Consider the following 18,911-nt stretch of genomic DNA (forward strand, 5'->3'; position numbering starts at 1 on the left):
GAAATTACCCCAGCCATGAAGGGGAGTAGCCATCTGATCTAGCAAGAGATACAGGGAAGCGGACAGTTCTAGGCATGGAGTTGAGGAAAGCTCGTTTTGAAGTGCAGAAAAGTTTTGGCACAGTGAACCAGAGCCTAAATTCCTAATTCGTGGTAGCATAAGAAGAGTGGACCAGTAAAAAGGCATTCCCAGATAAACTCCTAACAGATCATTAGATGCGTTGATAGGGAAAAGGGAAAAAGGATCTTGTTTCAAAGTCACTGTGACAGCAACAGGGAGGACAGGATGGGCCCATGTGTTAAGGGGACTGTACACAGAGACACAAAGGCTGCAGGTAACTGCACCCAGGAGTTACTGCACAAAGAACTCCCCCAGACCTATAGGCCTGGCTCTGGGAAGGTCCCAGCTGAGGAGAGCATTAGGTGATATTTGAGGCAAAACAATAAAATTTTAAAAATTTAAAAAAAAAAAAAAAGGAACAGAACAAAACATGGAAGTATAGTTCTGTGTAGCTCCGCCATTCTAGAAGTTTTCTTCTTTTCTGTATTCCTGGTGACTCTCTGCTGGCTAGCTTGCAGTGGCACTGTTGATGCAGTGGCATCAACTTGACCCAAACTTAGAGAGATTGCTTCCATCAGATTGGCCTGCGGGCATGTCCCTGGGGTATTACATGGACTGGTACTTGATGTAGGAGGACCCAGCACTTTATGGGTGGTGCCACCCCTGGGAAGATGGTCCGAGCCGTATAAGAAGGCAGACTGAGTGATCCAGTAAGCAGTGCCCTCCACGACCTCTGATTTGAGTTCCTACCTTTCAGGTTCCTGACTTGAGTTTCTGCCCTGAATTCGTTCCCTCAGTGATGGACTGTGACCTGGGATGTGTAATCCAAGTAAACCCTTTACCTCCCCGGCTTGGTTTTGGTCAGTGTTTATCAAAAAAGCAAACTTAGGGCAGGTCCCAAAATTAAAATGGGGGAATAGATGCTGAGGTCACCACCATGTCTAAGGTAGAACCATGGAGAACTTGCTGGCCTTGGGAAATTCACACACATTTGAGTCCCAAGTTGTTGGATATTCTCCAGATGTAGCTCAGAAGTCACGCTGATCGATCTAGAAAACAGGAATTTCTACCCAACGGGAGGCAAAGTGGCCTGGGGTTTTGGCACCACTTTTATGTTTAATAATAAGAAAATGATAAGAAGATAATAAGATACCAGACAACAGATACTATGTTATAGATGAGTTTATTAAATGAGCATGGGGAGAGAAAGGAAGGGAGGAAGGGTATCCCAGAGACAGAGAAAAAGAGGGAAGGGTCGGGTAGGTCTGCCCTTTTATATACTGAGCAAGGCCACGCCCCCATGGCAAGTAGGCAGACTGAAGCAGAATCCTAACTATAAATACCACCTCCCTTTACCCAGAGACAAGCGGGTGTACTATAAAACTACTTACTGAGGCGTCTCTTTCAAGTCCCTGGAAACTAGAGTCGATGATCGACTCCCATGCATGGGTGACAGAGTTGACTTAAGAGACATTCTTTTGTTTCTTTTCTGATAAGGGTTTGTCAGGGAAGTCATTTAGAAAATTGGATGTGACACTTAGCATAGTGTCTTCTGTTTGGGTGGGAAGAACACGGGACTGAGGTCTGCAGGCCTGCCTCCCCACATGGTACCCCTATTCATAAATCAGATTCCCACAAGGAAGTTCCTTTACCTCACCAGGCCTCATTTATGAAAGGCAGGGGTGGGGTGGGGGTGGGGCCATGTTCTCTTAGGTCCATCTCATGCCCAAACTTTGTGATTTCTGCCTCAAAATACAAATGGGCTGGTAGGAGCAGGGTCCCAAAAACGCTGCATCAACAAAGCAGCTCCATGCTAAAGTTACTGCTGTACCGCGTGCGACTTGTTAAAGTAATCAAGGCGAGACTTGATCCTTTGTTTTGCTATTATATAACTTAATACCCAAATGATGGGCGAGCTGGGACAAAGGTCATGAGCTAGCGATCTGATTAGACTGGAGGGGGCTTGAGCCAGAAGAAATGAATTAGCATAAATGTAAAGCCTGCATCGGAGCTCTATTTTTCAATCCTGCATAAGTTTGGGAGAGGGAATCACATGAAGTGAGGGTCAGGGTGACTGAGGTGACTGAAGTGGGAGCGTCATCATTCCGCTTCGAACAAAAGAGCTAACAAGGCTCTTCCAACACACCGACAGTGAGGACAGTGGGAGGTAACACAGTACACCTTTTTGGATGCAATAATCGCCACCTATCCCACTGAATCCTGTCAGTGCTGTTGTTTTTGATGTGCCAGGATGGGACCAGTGAGCCAGGTAACCGCTGTGGTGTGCACGAACAGAACAATCAAAGTAAGAAAAGTCTGAAGAGGAGAGATCAGAAGCACTGGCCGCACTCAGCCCGGAGGTTGCAGAGCCAGATGAAGAGGGGGGTGGGGGTGGGGTGGGAGGGGGGAGACAGGAAGTCGTTAAGTCTGAGAGATTTACTGCCTGCCTTGGAATCTGTGCGCACACCTGTACGACTTGTGGTGCTGAACAACACGCCCAGTTTCCTCTGTGCTTCAGTCTCCCAAATGCACAACGCAGGCAGCCGTGGTCCTAAGTGACAGGAGGGTGTGCCAGTAATCAATGGATTTGTTTGTTTGTTTGTTTGTTTGTTTGTTTTTTCCTTTGAGGGGGTTTTCTGTTGGTGGTGATGGTAGTCATTTTTTTGTTTTTTTAATTCATTTATTCATATTACATCTCAATAGTTATCCCATCCCTTGTATCCTCCCATTCCTCCCTCCCTCCCATTTTACCCTTACTCCCCTCCCCTATGACTGTGACTGAGGGGGACCTCCTCCCTCTGTATATGCTCATAGGGTATCAAGTCTCTTCTTGGTAGCCTGCTATCCTTCCTCTGAGTGCCACCAGGCCTCCCCATCCAGGGGACGTGGTCAAATATGGTACATTTACACTATGGAATACTACTCAGCTATTAAAAACAAGGAATTCTCGAAATTTGTGAACAAATGGATTGAACTAGAAATGATCATAATGAGTGAGTTGACCCAAAAGCAGAAAGAGTCAAATGGTATATACTCACTTATATCTGCACACTAGCCCAAGGGGCATGTCCCATGAAAGTCTTCACCTACCAGGAAACTGGGACAGAGGGGAGGACATCCTATTGGGACTTTAGATGGTAGTCATTTTTTTCCCTTGGTTTTTGAGACAGGGTCTAATGCATCGCCCACTGGCCTTGAACTCACTATGCATGTCCTTGAACTTCTGGTCCTCCTGCCTCTACCTCCTGAGCACTGTGCCACCAGCCCGGTGTATGCACGGCTAGGGATGCAGCCCAGGATTTTGTGTGTGCTAAGTAAGCCATGTTACCCTGGGCCCCAGCCACAGACCCAAACGTTCCATGGAAATGACAAGCCTCTCTGGGATAAGCTGCCTGGACTGGCTGCATGTAAGGAGGAAAATGAAGTACGCGTCACACAGCAGACATGATACAGACAAGCTTATTATATGAGCATCAGGAGAGAAGGAAGGGGGCACCCCCCCCCAGAGAGACAGAGAAAGATGGGGAAATAGAGACAGCAAGAGAGGGAGAGGGAGGGAGGTTTGTCCTTTCATATACTCCTGGACAGGGGTCATGCCTAGTGGCAGGTAAGCAATGACATCACAGGTTGTGCTATGCAGACTGGGGCAGAGTCCTAACACAAGGCCATTGGTACCTGGCTCCAAGTTGGAGGAAAGGACCAATGGAGGAAGCCTGGAAAGAACCTGTACCCACCGAAAGGAACTTTCGAAGGATCTGATCTCCACAGTGGAGAAGTGCATTCTCAGCTACCAGGAAGGAGCTCAGAGGGCGACAGCACTGATCAGGAACTTCAGAGAAATCAGGCAGTGAGTCACTGTGAATGGCACCAAGCACAAACTGTCCCTTCCTCCTCTGATGAAGAAAGTTTGATTTCTTGATATTTTTAAAGCCGTTTTCTGTTGTTCCTGCTTACCACAAACTGGGTGAATAAGAAATAAGAAAAGTTTAGTCCTCACAATTCAAGATCAAGAGTCAAGGGAGCCACGTGTGGTAGGACCGCTTGCTCCTGGGCACCCTGTAGTCTGGAGGCAGCACAAGCACAGTGTGGTTTCCTTCCTCTTCTGACAAGGATAATGAGATCATGGGGCTCCATTCTGGAGACCTCATGTAATGCTAATTAGGCGCCACCTTTTAATACTGTGACATCCAGACCATAGCAGTCGATAACCCAGGTGACAGAAAACTGTTACTGTATGCTTTTGGTTGTTTTCCTTTCTTAAAAGAAGAAAGAAAAGAAAAACAAACAAACATGGACTTGATAGTCAAATTCCACAAATGTGGAGTTTACCTGTGCATTCTTGGATAATAAAGCGCATCTCTTTGGGTCCCATTTGTAATAATCGCAAGGGAGAAGGCTCAAAGCCAGTGAATTTTTGCTGCGTTGGTAAGCATCATGCCAAAATAGGATAGCTTTACAGCTAGGCAGAGCACACAGACTCAAGCCTTCCAGTCTTTTAAACCTCGAGGGGAGTGGGGGTGGCCAAAACTAGATAAAGAAACTCAGCTATGTCAGCACACACATGTGCCAGAGAGACACTCAACAGCAGCTTTGGGAGACAGGCAAATTGGAAGGCCTCCCAAACCTGAAGTCTTACACTTCTCACCAGGTAGAGGGGAGGATAAACTAGAGGAAGGAATAAGATGACAATTGTCTGCCATTTGTTGAGAATCAACCTAATATGATTTCTGGACCCAGGAACAGTACAGATCTTCACAGTGACTAGGGAGGGTCCAAACTGAGTCTATGAGGATGGACTGGGGGACAGTTTGGCAACTGCCTTGGTCTACATTGCATAAGTGTTTCTAGCCCTTTGGAAGTCTTGCACTGTCTTTCTTAGAGCCGACCAGGACTGGATGGCTCCACCTCAGTACAGTGGTCAAAGCCTTCAGTGTAAGAGGGTGCCAGACAGTTTCCGACTGACAGTGGTGAGGTGGCTGAGGCCCTGCCACACCCTTTAAGAAGCCCTACCATGAGCTGAGTGTGGTGGTGCATGCCTTTAATCCCAGCACTCAAGGAGGCAGAGGCAGGTGGATCGTTGGGAGTTCAAGGCCACCCTGGTCTACAAAGCGAGTCCAGGACAGCCAAGGCTACACAGAGAAACCCTGTCTCAAACAAAAAAGAAGCCGCACTGTCATCTGTTTTCTCTCTGCCTTGCAGTGTGACGGAGTTGAGGTGGACCTGAGCAACATCTTCCTGGAAGGCATCGCCGTTCTTAACATTCCCAGCATGTACGGAGGCACCAACCTCTGGGGAGAGACCAAGAAGAGCCGTGCTGTGATCCGGGAAAGCGGGAAGAGCGTCACAGACCCGAAGGAGCTGAAATGCTGTGTCCAAGGTAAGCAAACACGAGGAGGCTAATTACTGTAGCCACTGCCCCAGTGACAAAAGTGAGCTGGCAAGCCACACGGAGCCTACAGCCGGCTTGATAAGGCCCCACAGCTGCCAAGGACCTGGTGCTCTGGGAACAGGCTGACTCATCATCCCTGGTGTTACAGAGTTTACAATCTAATTGAGAATGCAAGACTCAGAATAAAGGGAGCCTAAATAACAGCCTGTCTGTCATCAAGCCAAGACTTCCTGGGCTTAGGTGTCCAAGTCTTGCTCCTACTCATGGGTACCAGTGTCTTCCAACATCTACATCCAATAGTTCTCAACCTCAACCTGCTCTCACCTCCCAGAGCAACATCAGACCCCACCCATCACTCTCTCCCTCCAGAAACCCTTTGTCCCCATGGCTTCTAGAACTCTACTTGCTCCCAGTTTCCTTGGTCACCCCACATTTCTTTACTCTCTGGCCCCTTGAGAGTTCCTACACAGGAATCCTCAGCCCTTCTCTATTCTATCTGTACCCCTCTTTGGGCCTTCTCAAGTTGTAAGCCTGTGATAGGACCAAACCTGCCCTCCCTTCCTCATCCCATACCCCAGGCTCATGCATCCAGCAGTCAGTGCCACGTGTCCTCAGTGTAAGCAACAGACCATGCCATCTCAGCATGTCTAAGGCTGAACTCTTGCTGTCCTTCCCCCCAAGCTTCTCCAGCCTTCCCAGAACTCAAGCCCAAACACTAGTCAGCCCCAGTTCCTTTTTGTGTCTTCTTACATTTGGTCCATAAGAAAACCCATTAGGTAACTACTTTTTAATGTAAATTTATTGTTGTTGTTGTTATTATCATTGTTGTTGTTGTTATCATTGTTGTTGTTATTATTATTATTATTATTATTATTATTATTATTATTTTCATGTATATGGGTGTTTTCCTGCTTATGGGTCTGTGCACCATTTGTATTCAAAAGCCTATAGAGGCCAGTTCCAGATCCTTCGGAACTGGAGTTATAGGCAGTTGTAAGCTGCTGTGGGGTTGCTGGGAATTCAATCTGGGTCCTTTCGGAAGGGCAGCCAGTGTTCTTAACCGATGAGCCATCTCTCCAGTCCCACTTAACTGCTTCTCAAAAACATTCAGAATTCAATCGCTTCTGACCACCTTTATCTAAGCCTCTATCTCTTTTCTTCTGAATTACTTACCAAAACGTCTTCTCTCTGGACTTCCTCTTCTGCCTGTGCTGTATATAATGTGCACTCGCCAAGTGTGTAGTGTGTGTGCCTGTAATGCGCTGGCACCCAAGAGGCAGGAGCAGGAGGCTAGCCTAGGCTACGTGCCTAGAATAACCAACCCTCCAGAAGAGTCTGTTCTCACAACCATATAAAGAGCTCTGAGAAGATGTCAGATGATGATGACAAGGACCAAATCTAGTACTGACTACAAGTAAAAAGCCCAAAGCTTTTTGTGTGATCTGGAGCCTCATGGGGTCTAGGCTTCAGCCAGCTCCCAGACCTCTTCTTCTGCATGGAACTCTCCCCTTCACGCCCTCCGCTTCGGCCACTCATGCAGGCTGCTTGCACATATCAACTAGTTCTTCCCAGAACAGAGGGTCATATGTCTCCAAGGCGCTCTGTTTGTTGTGCACGAGGATACAGGAGACATCTTTCTGAGATGCCTTTGAACGACCTTCATCCCAACCCAAGAACTCAGTCAAAGCTCCTGGCTGCTGGTTCTGATGGCTTGGCCTTCATGGCTTCTCAGTTGCCTGGAGAGTAGAGGTGTGAGAAGGTGGGGGAGGGCATCGCCGTGGGCACTCTGCCTGCAGGAGAGGACTGGATTCTAGCACAGGTGTTGGTACCAACATGCTTCTTGGCACCTCAGTTTTCTTTGTGCTAAAACCAGCTTTTAGCTGGGTAAATAGGACTGAACAAGAAGATTGTTTCCTAAACCAAACTTGCTTTGTGGAAAAAAAAAAAAAGATTGCTGGACGTTTTTTGTGGGGTTTTTTTTTTTGAGACAGGATTTCTCTGTGTAGCCTTGGCTGTCCTAGACTCACTTTGTAGACCAGGCTGGCCTCGAACTCACAGCGATCTGCCTGCCTCTGCCTCCCAAGTGCTGGGATTAAAGGCCCGCGCCGCCACCATGCCCGGCTGGGAGTGGTTATTTGTTTATTCCACATAGATCATCTGTATTCTAGAGAAAGATAGTCAAAGTCATCATTTCCACACCACTGTCCTTTTAAAGAGGCCTCAGGAATACTTCTCTTTTGTCCTCGGAAGGCCCCTTTATTTCTTTCACACAGTAAACTTTTCAATTTGTATGAATTATTAAACTGAATAATGCATTCCTCTTTCCTTCCTTAGCAGGGGAAGTTGTGGGTGCTAGCGGAGTGAGGTAAATATTGGAGGTTGTTATAAGTTCCTGACACCCCTCCCCACCCTGCGCCCACTCAACCCCACTCTCACCTCCCTGGCATCCAGTTCTATCTGACAGAGAAGAAACTGGCAGAGAAGAACCCTTTTCCATATCCACTCTGAGGCTTGAGGAAACTCATATTCCTCCTGAGATCATATTCTGCCTTAGGGAATCAATGTCAGCTTGCATCTTTTCCTTAAATGCCTGATCTTACATCTTTGTGTTCTTTAAGCACGAGTGAACTGTTGGTTGCTCTTAGCCATCTCCAACCCCCTCCCCCTTTCCTGTCCCCCAAATGCACTTTCGGAGCAAAAGATGAAGTACTTCCTGTTCTTCAACTGGAGTGTGAAGGGATCAAAGCAGAAGCCAGGAAGGGGCCCTGGCTTCTGGGCTATGCACGGATCTCAACTCTTACTCCTTCTCCTGAGGTAGCCTTCCTCCCAGAAAAGTTGAGTTGGCAGGGGGAAAAGCTAAAAAGACACATTCATTTCGCGCCTGCGCTCCAGCTCCGCCTCTGCCTCTCACTATGTCCTCTCTCCTTCTTGGCTCGCCATTTTTCTTTACCTGTAAAACAAGCAATGTGGAAATCCTATTTCGAGATTTCTAACAGCTCCAAAAAATGAGAGTCGTAATTGGGTCTATGTAGCCTCCTTGAGCGGAGTCGTATGTTTATCGTTTTTCTTCTGTGTATTTTGTCCTGGGATTTCTGGGCAATGGAGAGCTACACAGGGCAGGAGCGGGGGGGGGGGGGGGGGGCGGCAGGGTGTTCTCTGTCCGCTCTTCATTTGTTGAGGTGTGTGACTCTTTGGCCTTTCTTTGAGACTGGGGAAAAGGGAGAAGTCAGGGCAGAGCATAGAAGACCCTTACTATTTGTTCCCATATATCAAAAACTAAAAACTAAGAGGCTGGATCACGGGTCAGCAATTAAGAGCACATAACGATGTTCTTTCAGAGGACCCTGATTCGATTCCCAGCGCTCAGAGCAGGTGGCTTGTAACCGCCTGTCACTCCAGTCCCAGGAGACCTGACAGCTCTGGCCTCAGCAGGCTCCTGCCCTCACTCACACACAGACACACACTTTGAAATAATAAGAAAGCAGGGCGCGGTGGTGCACACCTATAATCCCAGCACTTGGGGGGTGTTGGATCTCTGTGAGTTTGCGGCTAGCCTGGTCTACAAAGCGAGTCTAGGACAGCCAAGGCTACACAGAGAAAAGCCTTGTGGAAGAAAGGAGGAGGAGGAGGAGGAATATGAAAAGCATTAGATAAATGAGAAGCATGTGGCCCTCACATATCTACAGTATTTGTTAACAAGAACAGTAAGAACTAATCTTTCATTTTTACATTACATTGTAGCTTGCAAGTAATTCTATGTAAATGAATATAATACTAGCCAACAACCCGCAAGAAGATCCTATCCCTAGCCAACTATCCCTACTTTGTAGTTGGGGCAGGGGAAGGAATTAATCAGTGTATGGCCAGAGGGAGCACTAGAAGCCAGACTTGTGTCCGTGATTGCAAATCAGCCACCAGAGCATAGCGTCCATCGAGAGAGTGTGCCGAAGAGACTTCTGCGCATGTCGTATGAGCCAGGCCTGAGCAACCCGGGCGGCATGTAGGAGTAAGTAGTCCAGTGAGACCATCCAGTCTACTTGTTAACACTGCTCCTCCACATTAATGACTCTCCTCTCTAGCGCCCCCAACAGGGAGCCTGGCTCTGAGTGCCCTGGACACAGCTTTGCCCTGAGTCATGGCTCCATGCCATCATTGTCTCTTCTACCTTTGCTCCGCCCACCTTTGGTTTGCTTCTCTAGTGGGTGACGTGAGCCTGGGAGAGTGAGGCCTAAAAAAAAAAAAGAAGAAGAAGAAGAAGCCAGCCCACTAAAGGCTCATGCAGCAGTCAACTTTATTCAGAGCCTCGGACAGTTTAAACCCTGAGGGTTAAGAAAGGTCACCCAAGTAAAGTTCAAGCTGTACACAACCACAGGGACAAGCTGCATGTGTCAAAAACAAAACAAACAAACAAACAAAAAAGGCACGTTTTCCCATAGCGTCACATGAATCACAACAGCTGAAGTAAACTTGTGTCTGCTACACCTGGGAAGAGCAGGAAAACACATTCCAGGAACACTTCTGTGTTTTTTTTTTTTTGAAGAATCTGAGGTCACGAGCTTCTTGTTTTCTTGGAGTTTTCTCACAGGCACTCAGAATTCTCACACAAGCCCCATGCTTGGACCATGTTCTGACAACCCGTGTGTCCTTTTCACAGCCTACTACCCAGAAGGGCCTAGAGTGTTCGATAGAAACTTTCTGTGACAAGAGAGAGGAAGGAATGTTGCCTTCAGTCAGCACAGTGCAGAACAGACTCTGCAGAAGGACTGGATCAGGCACTGGGTGCCTGAATAGATGTGAATGTGAAAACAATTAAACGTTCATTTGAGGCCAGGTATGGTGTCGCACACCTTTAATGCCAGCACTTGGGGAGGCAGAGGCAGGCAGATCTCTATGGGTCTACAAAGGGAGTCCAAGACAGCCAAGGCTGATACAGAGAACCCTGCCTCAGGGGAAAAACAAACAAAACAAACCATTTGTTTGACAAGTGAGACGTGCTGTCTGTCTGTACAGAAGTCATTCAAGTGCAGCTCAGAGGACTTGCAACTGAGAGTGTGTGTGTGGAGTGGGCGGGTGCAACACTGAAGGAGAATTCAAAACAACAACAACAAAAACCAAAAAAACAAAACTCAAGTCTCATCACCACCCTCCACGTGATGTCACCACCCCCCTTGTGACCTTAGCAACCCTCTCCAAGCCTCCATTTCAGCACTTGACCAAACAGAACAGTGACGGGCTCTCTCCCTCGGGACTGTAGGGCACAGAGCAGCACCTAGAACTCCATAGGGGTCTGGTTGAACAGTCGTCACAATCACCGCTTGGTGTTAAATGACCTGAAAAGGCCAATTTAGACCCCTTCTCTTGATTTCTCCTCCAGAACTTTGGCATAGATTTCCTTTACACCACCATGGCTCTGTCAGTCAGTGTTTCTTGGGTTACTGTTGGGACTGTGCTCCAATTGTGTCTGCCTGTTGCTGGAGGGCACAGGAGGACACCTGAGCAGCCTGCCGTCCATAGGAGCAGGGGGCAGGACAGGGTCTGGTAGGCAAGTGAAGCAGAAATCTGGGTGAGTGAGTGAGTGAGGTTGGAAAGCAGAGTCCTTGGAGTTCTGCCATCCTCTCTGGCACCACCCCAAGATATAAACGAGAGACTTCCTATGCACTTTCTCCAACCCTCAGTCCAGTCCTCTGGTTGGAGCCAATAGTGCACTGGGGGTATATTACCCCTACATGTGGTTTCTCTATCAGTCTCACTTGAACCACAAATAGAATGTTCTAGAAAGTTCTAAACCAAAATCTCTCCAGACTCTCATCAGATAATAATTTCTGCCACTCTGCCAACAAGGCTCAGACATTTCTGGTAGAGAGTTTACTAGGAGTTGTTCTACCAGCATTACAGATGGACTTTTTGTCAGATCACCCAGCATACCTACAAATGTACCTACCATGCAGCAGGCACTGGAGCATGATGGGAAGTAATGACTTCCTCAGGCACGAGACCAGCCCAGCATGACTTCAATAAGATAACCCCAGAAAGAGACATAAGAACTGTGCCAGGAAGAGCCCATGGCTCCCAGGTCTGAGCCATGCCAGAGTCGCATATATCCAGTGTAACATGTGGCCTTGTTAACCTGGGTCTCAAGCCCGTTGACATAAGCACTCTCCAAGCCCCGCCCACCCATTATCCCTGCTCTCCCAGATTCAGGGGCTTGCTCTAGGAAAGAGAAGTGCAACACCCCCACCCCACCCCTGCCATGCATGATCCCAAGGCCCCTCTTCCCACTTGACTCCACTACTCTGCTCACCTGTGCATGGTGCTTTTCTGGGTTCTCACTGATTGTATGAAATGTACCCTGAATTCTAAAGCCATGACACAGATACCATCCAGCCATCTTAAAGGTCCGTACCCCCAAGTAGGAAACCAGAGCTCAGTTGAGACTCAGAAATAATGGTGATCATAGGCTCATAGTTTCTTGTGGCTTTTTTCCAGTTTTATATAAAGTCACTAAGAGAGTAGGGCCTGATAGGTTCAGAGCTGGCCAAGGCTTTTCCTAAAAATTGTACGATAAACAAAAACATATTGCTTTCTGTTTCTGTGATAAAAACTAACTAACTTAGAGGAAAGAGTTTATTTGACTGACAAGTCACAGTCCATCATCAACTGAAGCCAAGGCAGGAACCTAGAGGCAGGAACCAAAGCAAACCCATGGAAGAAAGCTGCTTGCTGGCTTGTTCCCTGTATCTTGTCCAGCTTGCTTTATTGTAAAACCGAGGACCACCTGCCTGGGGTGCCTTCCACATCAATCACTAATCAAGAAAATGTCCAGCAGGCAGGCCAACAGGCCGGTCAGATGGAGGAAAATTCTTTAGCTGAGGCCCTCTCTTCCCAGGTAACTCTGGTTTGTATCTAGTTCACAAAAACTAACCAGTGTAAAATCTCCCTCCTATGAGTTGGCACGTAAAGAGGCCTGTGAACTCTGAAGAGCCTCGGGAATTCTAGGTGTGTACACTGAGACTCTCCCCGGTGCTGGAAAATTACCATGGCAACATGTGTCATCTTGTTAAACGTTTGCAGGCCTACATAAAGACTTTACTTTGCTGTGCACAGGAAATCACAGCTCTGCCAGTCAGTCTTTCAGCGGCCCACGCTGGCATCAACAAGCCCCGAACTAGTCATTATCTTCCCCTTCTACCCATCTCTTTCTTCTCTCCCAAAGCCCACTGCCTCCCCACAAACACACGTTTCCTGCCTGGTTAGGGGCTCACCTGTTGTCCTAACCAGATACCCCGAGTCCTGTGTTCCTCCCCCTCAGAGCTACCTGGTAGAGCTCTCCTGTGATTTCTTCTTTACTGGGCAGCTCCCTCTCCAGGCTAGGAGCTCCGGGGGGGGGGTGGGGGGGGGTGGGGGGGGACTGCCTTGAAGTGGGTCTATTAGGAAAAAGGAATTTCTGTGAATGGTGCTGGCAGGCAAGGTCCCAGGGCTTCTCCACCAGTGACTGCTGGTGTGGCAGCTTGGGAAAGCCCTCCTCTGATCTTCCCATTCCCCCTAAGCCCCTCTCTATTCTCAGCTGACTCTGTGAGGCAGGAAGTGTGGTCTGTGGAAACTCACAGTGACTAGCAGGAGTTGCCTTTCTGGAGTCTACAGGTAAGGCCGGGTGGGTTTTTGTTTTGGTTTGGTTTGGTTTGGGTTTTTTTGTTTTGTTTTGTTTTTGTAGCTTCCAGATGAAGGCTGCAACAACATGGCTCTTAGATGCCTGCTACAGAAGAAATGGACTTTCCTATGCAGTATTGGAACTCTGGGATCATAGGTCTCTTCAGATTTTAATGATCACTTTGTCCTCTAGATGGGGGGGTGGGGGGGGGGGGAAGCAGCAAGGTGAAGTAGCTTGCCCATGGTCAAACCTGGATTGAAATGTAGGTCTTTTAGCCCACAGAGAAAACTCTCCTCTCCTCCTCTGTCTCCTAGGGGGGCAGAAAATATTTTTTTTTCTATAATAAGGCATGTAAGTAGGACTTTGTAGACCAGAATCTCCAATGTGACTTCCCAACTCGGTCCACTTAGCCTGAAAGCAGCCCTAGAGAATAATTAAACGAGCGTGGCGGTCTGTGTTCCAATAAAACTTTATCAACAAGAACACATAGCAGGCTGTGTTCGGCCCTCGTGTCATGCCCAGCTCGTTTGTGCTCTAGAAACTCAAGTGGTCCATGACCCAAGAAGATGGGCATCACTTGAGTGCAGTGCAGACTCTCAGTGCCCACACACACATGCTGGAACAGAATCCGCGTTCCCGCAGCCTCCCCAGTGATGTATGAGAGGGTCTCTGCTGGTTGTCGGTTACTGCCCCTCTCCCCCATGAACGTCTTGATGACGTTTCATATACTGGAAAAGTGAGGTGTGGAGAAGACTTAAGCAACCTGTCCCAGGTCAGATGGTGGCCCTGGAACAAGAGTCCACGTTCTGGCATTCCTAACGTGAAATTCTTTGAACACAATACCAAATAACCCACCCTGGCTCGTCCCCGCCGCTTTGGGCTGACCACTGATCTAATCAAATTGACTTGAACTCAAAAGGAAGCAACCAGTCGGTCCTTTCTTGGATGACTTTGGAGCAGACAGGACTCCAGCTGGCTCGCCTCCTCCTCCCCACCCCCACCTCCTGAGACCTAGCAGGGGTTGGTGAGATGGAAACGGGCCTGGGAGGCCGCTGCTCACCATCTGCAGAGGGAAACCTGCTCTCTCACGATGTCAGCGCCATCTTAAGCCCCGCCTCCTCCGGAGGTCTGCAGCGGAAAGCTAAGCTAGGCAAACTTCACTTTGAGCACGCGCAAGGAAGAGCTAGTCCAGGCTCTCGGACAGGACTAAACACCTTGTTGTTTTGTTTCAACTGCTGTTATTCTATTGTTTGCACTGTTTTGGTTTCCAAAACCCGTCTCTGTGCTCTGCAGCAGCTTTTAAGCCAGTCAGTCAGTACTGGGCACTTCCTGAGATCCACCCCCACAGCAAAGCACTCTGCTGGCCACGTGCCCAGGCACTGTTGTTGAGGATTCTTGGCCAGTTTCTATTTTGTGCAAGGAGTGTGTATGTCGTAGTCAGTTGGGGCAGCTGGAATAGAAGACCATAGGCTGAGTGGATTAAACAGCAGAAATGTATTTCTCATAACTTCTAGAGGCTGAGTGCCTGCTTTCAAATTAAGAGTTGAAACTCCGACATACGAGTTGGGGCTAGGGGCAGACACAGATATTTAATCCATGCCAGTATTAGACCTTCTTCTTGTTTTGTTTTTGTTAGTCTGTTTGTTTTCGTAGTCTCATCAGGTAGCCCAGGGTCCTCTAAATGCTAGGACTGTCATGCACTGTCAGCCTTCAGTGTTGATTCTTAATCAACTAACAAACAATGTTGTCCTGTCATCAAGTGAATACCTATTTAGGAGATAAGAAGACTATGTATTCCACTATTAAATTTTATGTCTAAGGAAGCTGAAACCAGGTGAGATGAAAAAAAAAAACTGGGCTGAAGTCGGGTCAATAATGAATAATCAAGCTGGACTCACGCTTGCCTTCAAGTACGTCATATAGTCCGGTTACTGCAGAGGCTGCAAATAAATAAATAAATAAATAAAGACAGTGTGGTCCAGCTCTCAAACCACAATGCCACCAGCATGGTGTTTCGCCACAGGATGGGTCAAGAGGTACCTAGCAACTGGCGTCAGTACTAGCATAACAGCAAGGCACCATGGAGTAACAGAGTCAGTGGGGACCTCAGACAGTGGGACACAGGAAAGAGAAAGGTTCTCCTGCAGAGGCTGACCCAGTGCTGACTCAGCACCATCTCATGCACCTGGCAGGTGCTCAGTAAATAGCCGATGATCGAACGAATGGGTGAACGAACAAGATAGAACATATGTGTGCTGGTCCTCGATGCTGGCAGGGATTTGAAGGGCCAGAGAATGAGAGAAAGAGACCGTGAGCTAAGGCAGAGTGTGGGTTTGCATGTGGCTGCAGAGTAGCAATGAGCAGGCGACAAGGGATGCTACCGCACAGGTAGGTCCTCCCCACAGACTACCGCATCTCCCTGCTGTTTCCATGCACAAGCTCAGCCTTCGCCTGCCTGCCTCCTCCCCATCCTAGCCTCTTCCCCGGCAGAGGCCTCCATTGGCAAAATGGACACTGTCAGCAGAGACCTGTACTTTTCCCAGCACGCTGCCAGCTCAGATTTCTTCCCGTGTCCAGGTCAACTCACCCAACATTTGTTAAGCATCTAGTTATATTTAGAACCATATGCTAAAAATATTTCCCATTCGTCATCTCATTTTAGCTCCCTATAGCGCTCCTGCCTTGGTCCGTTTTCTTCAGCTGTGACACCAGGCCACAGAGCACAGCTCAGGAAGCTGGGGTATCCAAGATGGAAGGACAGCTTCTTCCCGCATGGCCTCACCTTTGCCGCTTGGTGATGTCAGACCTCTGCAGGTTTTTCCAAAACTTTCTTTCATCCTGAGAAAACCCCCCTCCCCTGCTCTCCCACACTTCTGCTGATACCCAAATTCCTCTTCTGCTACACCCAGCCCTCTGCACTGAGGTTTAGAAGCCCACCTTCCCCTGTGCAGCACTTCTGTCAAAGCCTTGCCTAAGCCCCAAAGATACAGCCACAGAATAAAGGGAGCCATTTTCTCACCCTGCTCCTCACACAGGCAAGCCTGCAGGACCCAGAAGCAGCCACATGCATCTCTGTTTCTATGATTTCTTTTGCCTCACGAATGCTCACACTAGATGATCTGTCTTCTGCATAGTGTGGACAGGCCAAAGCCCAGGCCTATCTGCTTTTTCACCAGTCAAGAAACTTGGCAGGAGAGCTCAAACATGCTTAAGGATGGGGTGCATCATCCTAACTGAGGGAAACTGAGGCCCTGATTCCAGACATGTTTTGCATAAGGTCATGCTACTAGATAGAGCCCAAACAGAACGGCATTCCGTCTCCCACCTGTCAGGCTAGCACCTTCCCTCCCGACAGCTTGCTAGTTTCTTCTTCTTCTTCTCCTTCTCCTTCTCCTTCTCCTTCTCCTTCTCCTTCTCCTTCTCCTTCTCCTTCTCCTTCTTCTTCTTCTTCTTCTTCTTCTTCTTCTTCTTCTCAGAGCCTAGCTTGTCTTTCCTACCCCTTTCTTGCCTCAGCCAGGGTCAAAAGTGACTTGTTTCCTTCAGGACACTTTGTGCGTTGATGAAGCTTGACAAGTGTGAGAGCAGAAAATCTAAGAACCAATGTGACAATCACATGGCACAAAAGAAGGGCAGCAGGAACAAATGCCAAGTCCGTGTCTTTATGATCGTAGAGCCCCAGAAACGAGAGAGCAAGGTAGATTGCGTGTTTGTTTGCGCACGCGCTTACTCGCTTGCTCCCCCCCCTTCTGTCTGTCTGTCTCTCTCTCTCGCGCGCGCGCGCATGTGTGTGAGACACACACATATACACAGACACTTCAGTTACCATTAGGATACCTGAGGGTCTGTTTTAGTTCCTTTTTAGCATAAAGAAAACAGACATGGGAACACATCTCTTCCCAAGAGCTGAGCAAATCCTTTCTAAGGATAAAATCACAGTGACAGCAACTACTTCCTGAGGGCTTCCTTCCAATGAGATGGGGTGCATACAGAGCACTCCACTGCCCTGCCAGGAGGATGTCACATCTACCTTCCGGAGGGTGTACTCACAGTCACCAAGGAGAAGTGAACGACTTAGTGACAGGACTCAAACCCAAGCATGTGGCACTCTTGCTTTGCTGTGTAGGGCTGTGAGCGTTTCTGTGCACAGCAGTGTCGCTTGCAGAAGACCAGGACAGATCTCTGTGGCTTTTTCCAGGTTGAGCCCCAGCCCCTGCCAGGAGCTTTGCCACAATTTTACACACTCCAGTTGGGGCTTAGGTCAGTGCATACAGACCATCTCCATGGAGATAGGGAAGCAAGTGAGGAGGCCAAGGCAACACTTGGTGGTCGAGTCTTTAGAAAGGCCTGACGGCTGGCTTCCTCTGACCTAATCCCGCTGCCAAGCAGAGCTAGCCTATGCCTTTTCTTTTTGCAGAGGTAAGAAGGTCCCATATATCTACAGCCCCATTGGCCTCTCTGGAGAACCGTGACTAGGAGCATTGCTGTTGGCAGAATACCTTCATGTTCACTCAAGCACATCAAGGCTCATTTTATTACTACCCTTCCCTCACGCTGGACTGATCATCTTCTAGATGCCTAAGTTGAAGCCCTAAACTATGCTACCCATGAAGGCAATTAAATTTGATACAGGCTCTTTTTTGTAAATTTGGTATATAAATTAATAGGTTTGATTTTCTATCTCTCCTGTCTCCCTGCTCCTTCTTGCGTGCTGGTCCCTAAATGGTCATGTGTAGTCATTACTCTCTTTCCCTTCCCTCTTCCCTTCCTTAAGATCTCTTCCTCTCATACACAACTTTAATCCCAGCACTCGGGAGGCAGAGGCAGGCGGAGCACTGTGAGTTCGAGGCTAGGCTGGTCTACAAAGCTTGTCCAGAACAGCCAAGGCTACACAGAGAAACCCTGTCTCAAACAAACCAACAAACAAACAAAAAGAGAACTCTTCCTCTTCTTTCTACTTTCATGACCCGTGTGTGAACACACAGATACACACAAAAACATACACCTGTCCTTGTGTACAAGAAGCATGCGTATTTGTCTTCCTACATCTGGCCTGTGTGCCTTCACAAAACGCTCTCCAGTTTCATCCATTTTCCTGCAAATGGCATGATTTCATTTATGCCTAAAGCTAAATAATATTGCATTGCCTGTTGGGAGCACTTTTTTTTTTCATCCGTTCATCAGTTGATAGACATCTAGGCTGGTTTCATTTCTTAGCTATAGTGAATAGAACCACTCAGGCCATGGCATGCCAGTATCTCTGTGGGATGCTGACTTAGCATCCTTTGGGTATATATACTCCTGTAAGTGCTACGGATGGGTCATATGGTAGTTCTGGTCTTTTTATTTTCTGAGGAGCTTCAAACATGCATGCATTTACATTCCAGAAACAGAGCTTTTAAGGATGTGATAAAGTAAACATGAGGATGTTAAGATGAGCCATGATCTATTTTTCTTATTCTTATTCTTGTTGTTTTGAGACAGGGTCTCTCTGTGTAACCTTGGCTATACTGGACTCATTTTGTAGACCAAGCTGGCCTCGAACTCACAGAGATCCGCCTGCCTCTGCCTCCCAAGTGCTGGGATTAAAGGCATGCACCACCACGCTCGGTTCCATGATCTAACCTTATTGCTGTCCTTATATGCTATAAATTTTGGAGCCAGGGAGGCAGCAGGGAGGGATGTATGTGCACAGAAGGCTATCTATGTGGTCAGGCCAGCAGTTGTCTGTAAGCAAGGAAAGGCCTCAGGGAAAGCCAGCCTTGCTGACACCTTGATTTTAGATGTGGGTATGGTCCCTTGGCTTCCAGAGCTACT

At 48.0% G+C, this 18,911-nt stretch overlaps 1 protein-coding gene across 3 annotated transcripts in view; it reads left to right on the forward strand.

The window, feature by feature from the left end:
* DGKG (diacylglycerol kinase gamma) overlaps nucleotides 1-18,911 on the forward strand; it is a 195,765-nt gene that overhangs the window by 154,377 nt on the left and 22,477 nt on the right. For all 3 annotated transcript variants that reach the window (XM_084802209.1, XM_084802210.1, XM_084802211.1), the window contains one exon: nucleotides 5,260-5,437. In XM_084802209.1, the coding sequence (XP_084658335.1) occupies nucleotides 5,260-5,437 (178 nt within the window). The remainder of the gene's footprint in view (nucleotides 1-5,259; nucleotides 5,438-18,911) is intronic.

The sequence above is a fragment of the Acomys minous genome, assembly GCF_964271855.1.
Source record: "Acomys minous genome assembly, chromosome: 11".
NCBI lineage: Eukaryota > Metazoa > Chordata > Mammalia > Rodentia > Muridae > Acomys > Acomys minous.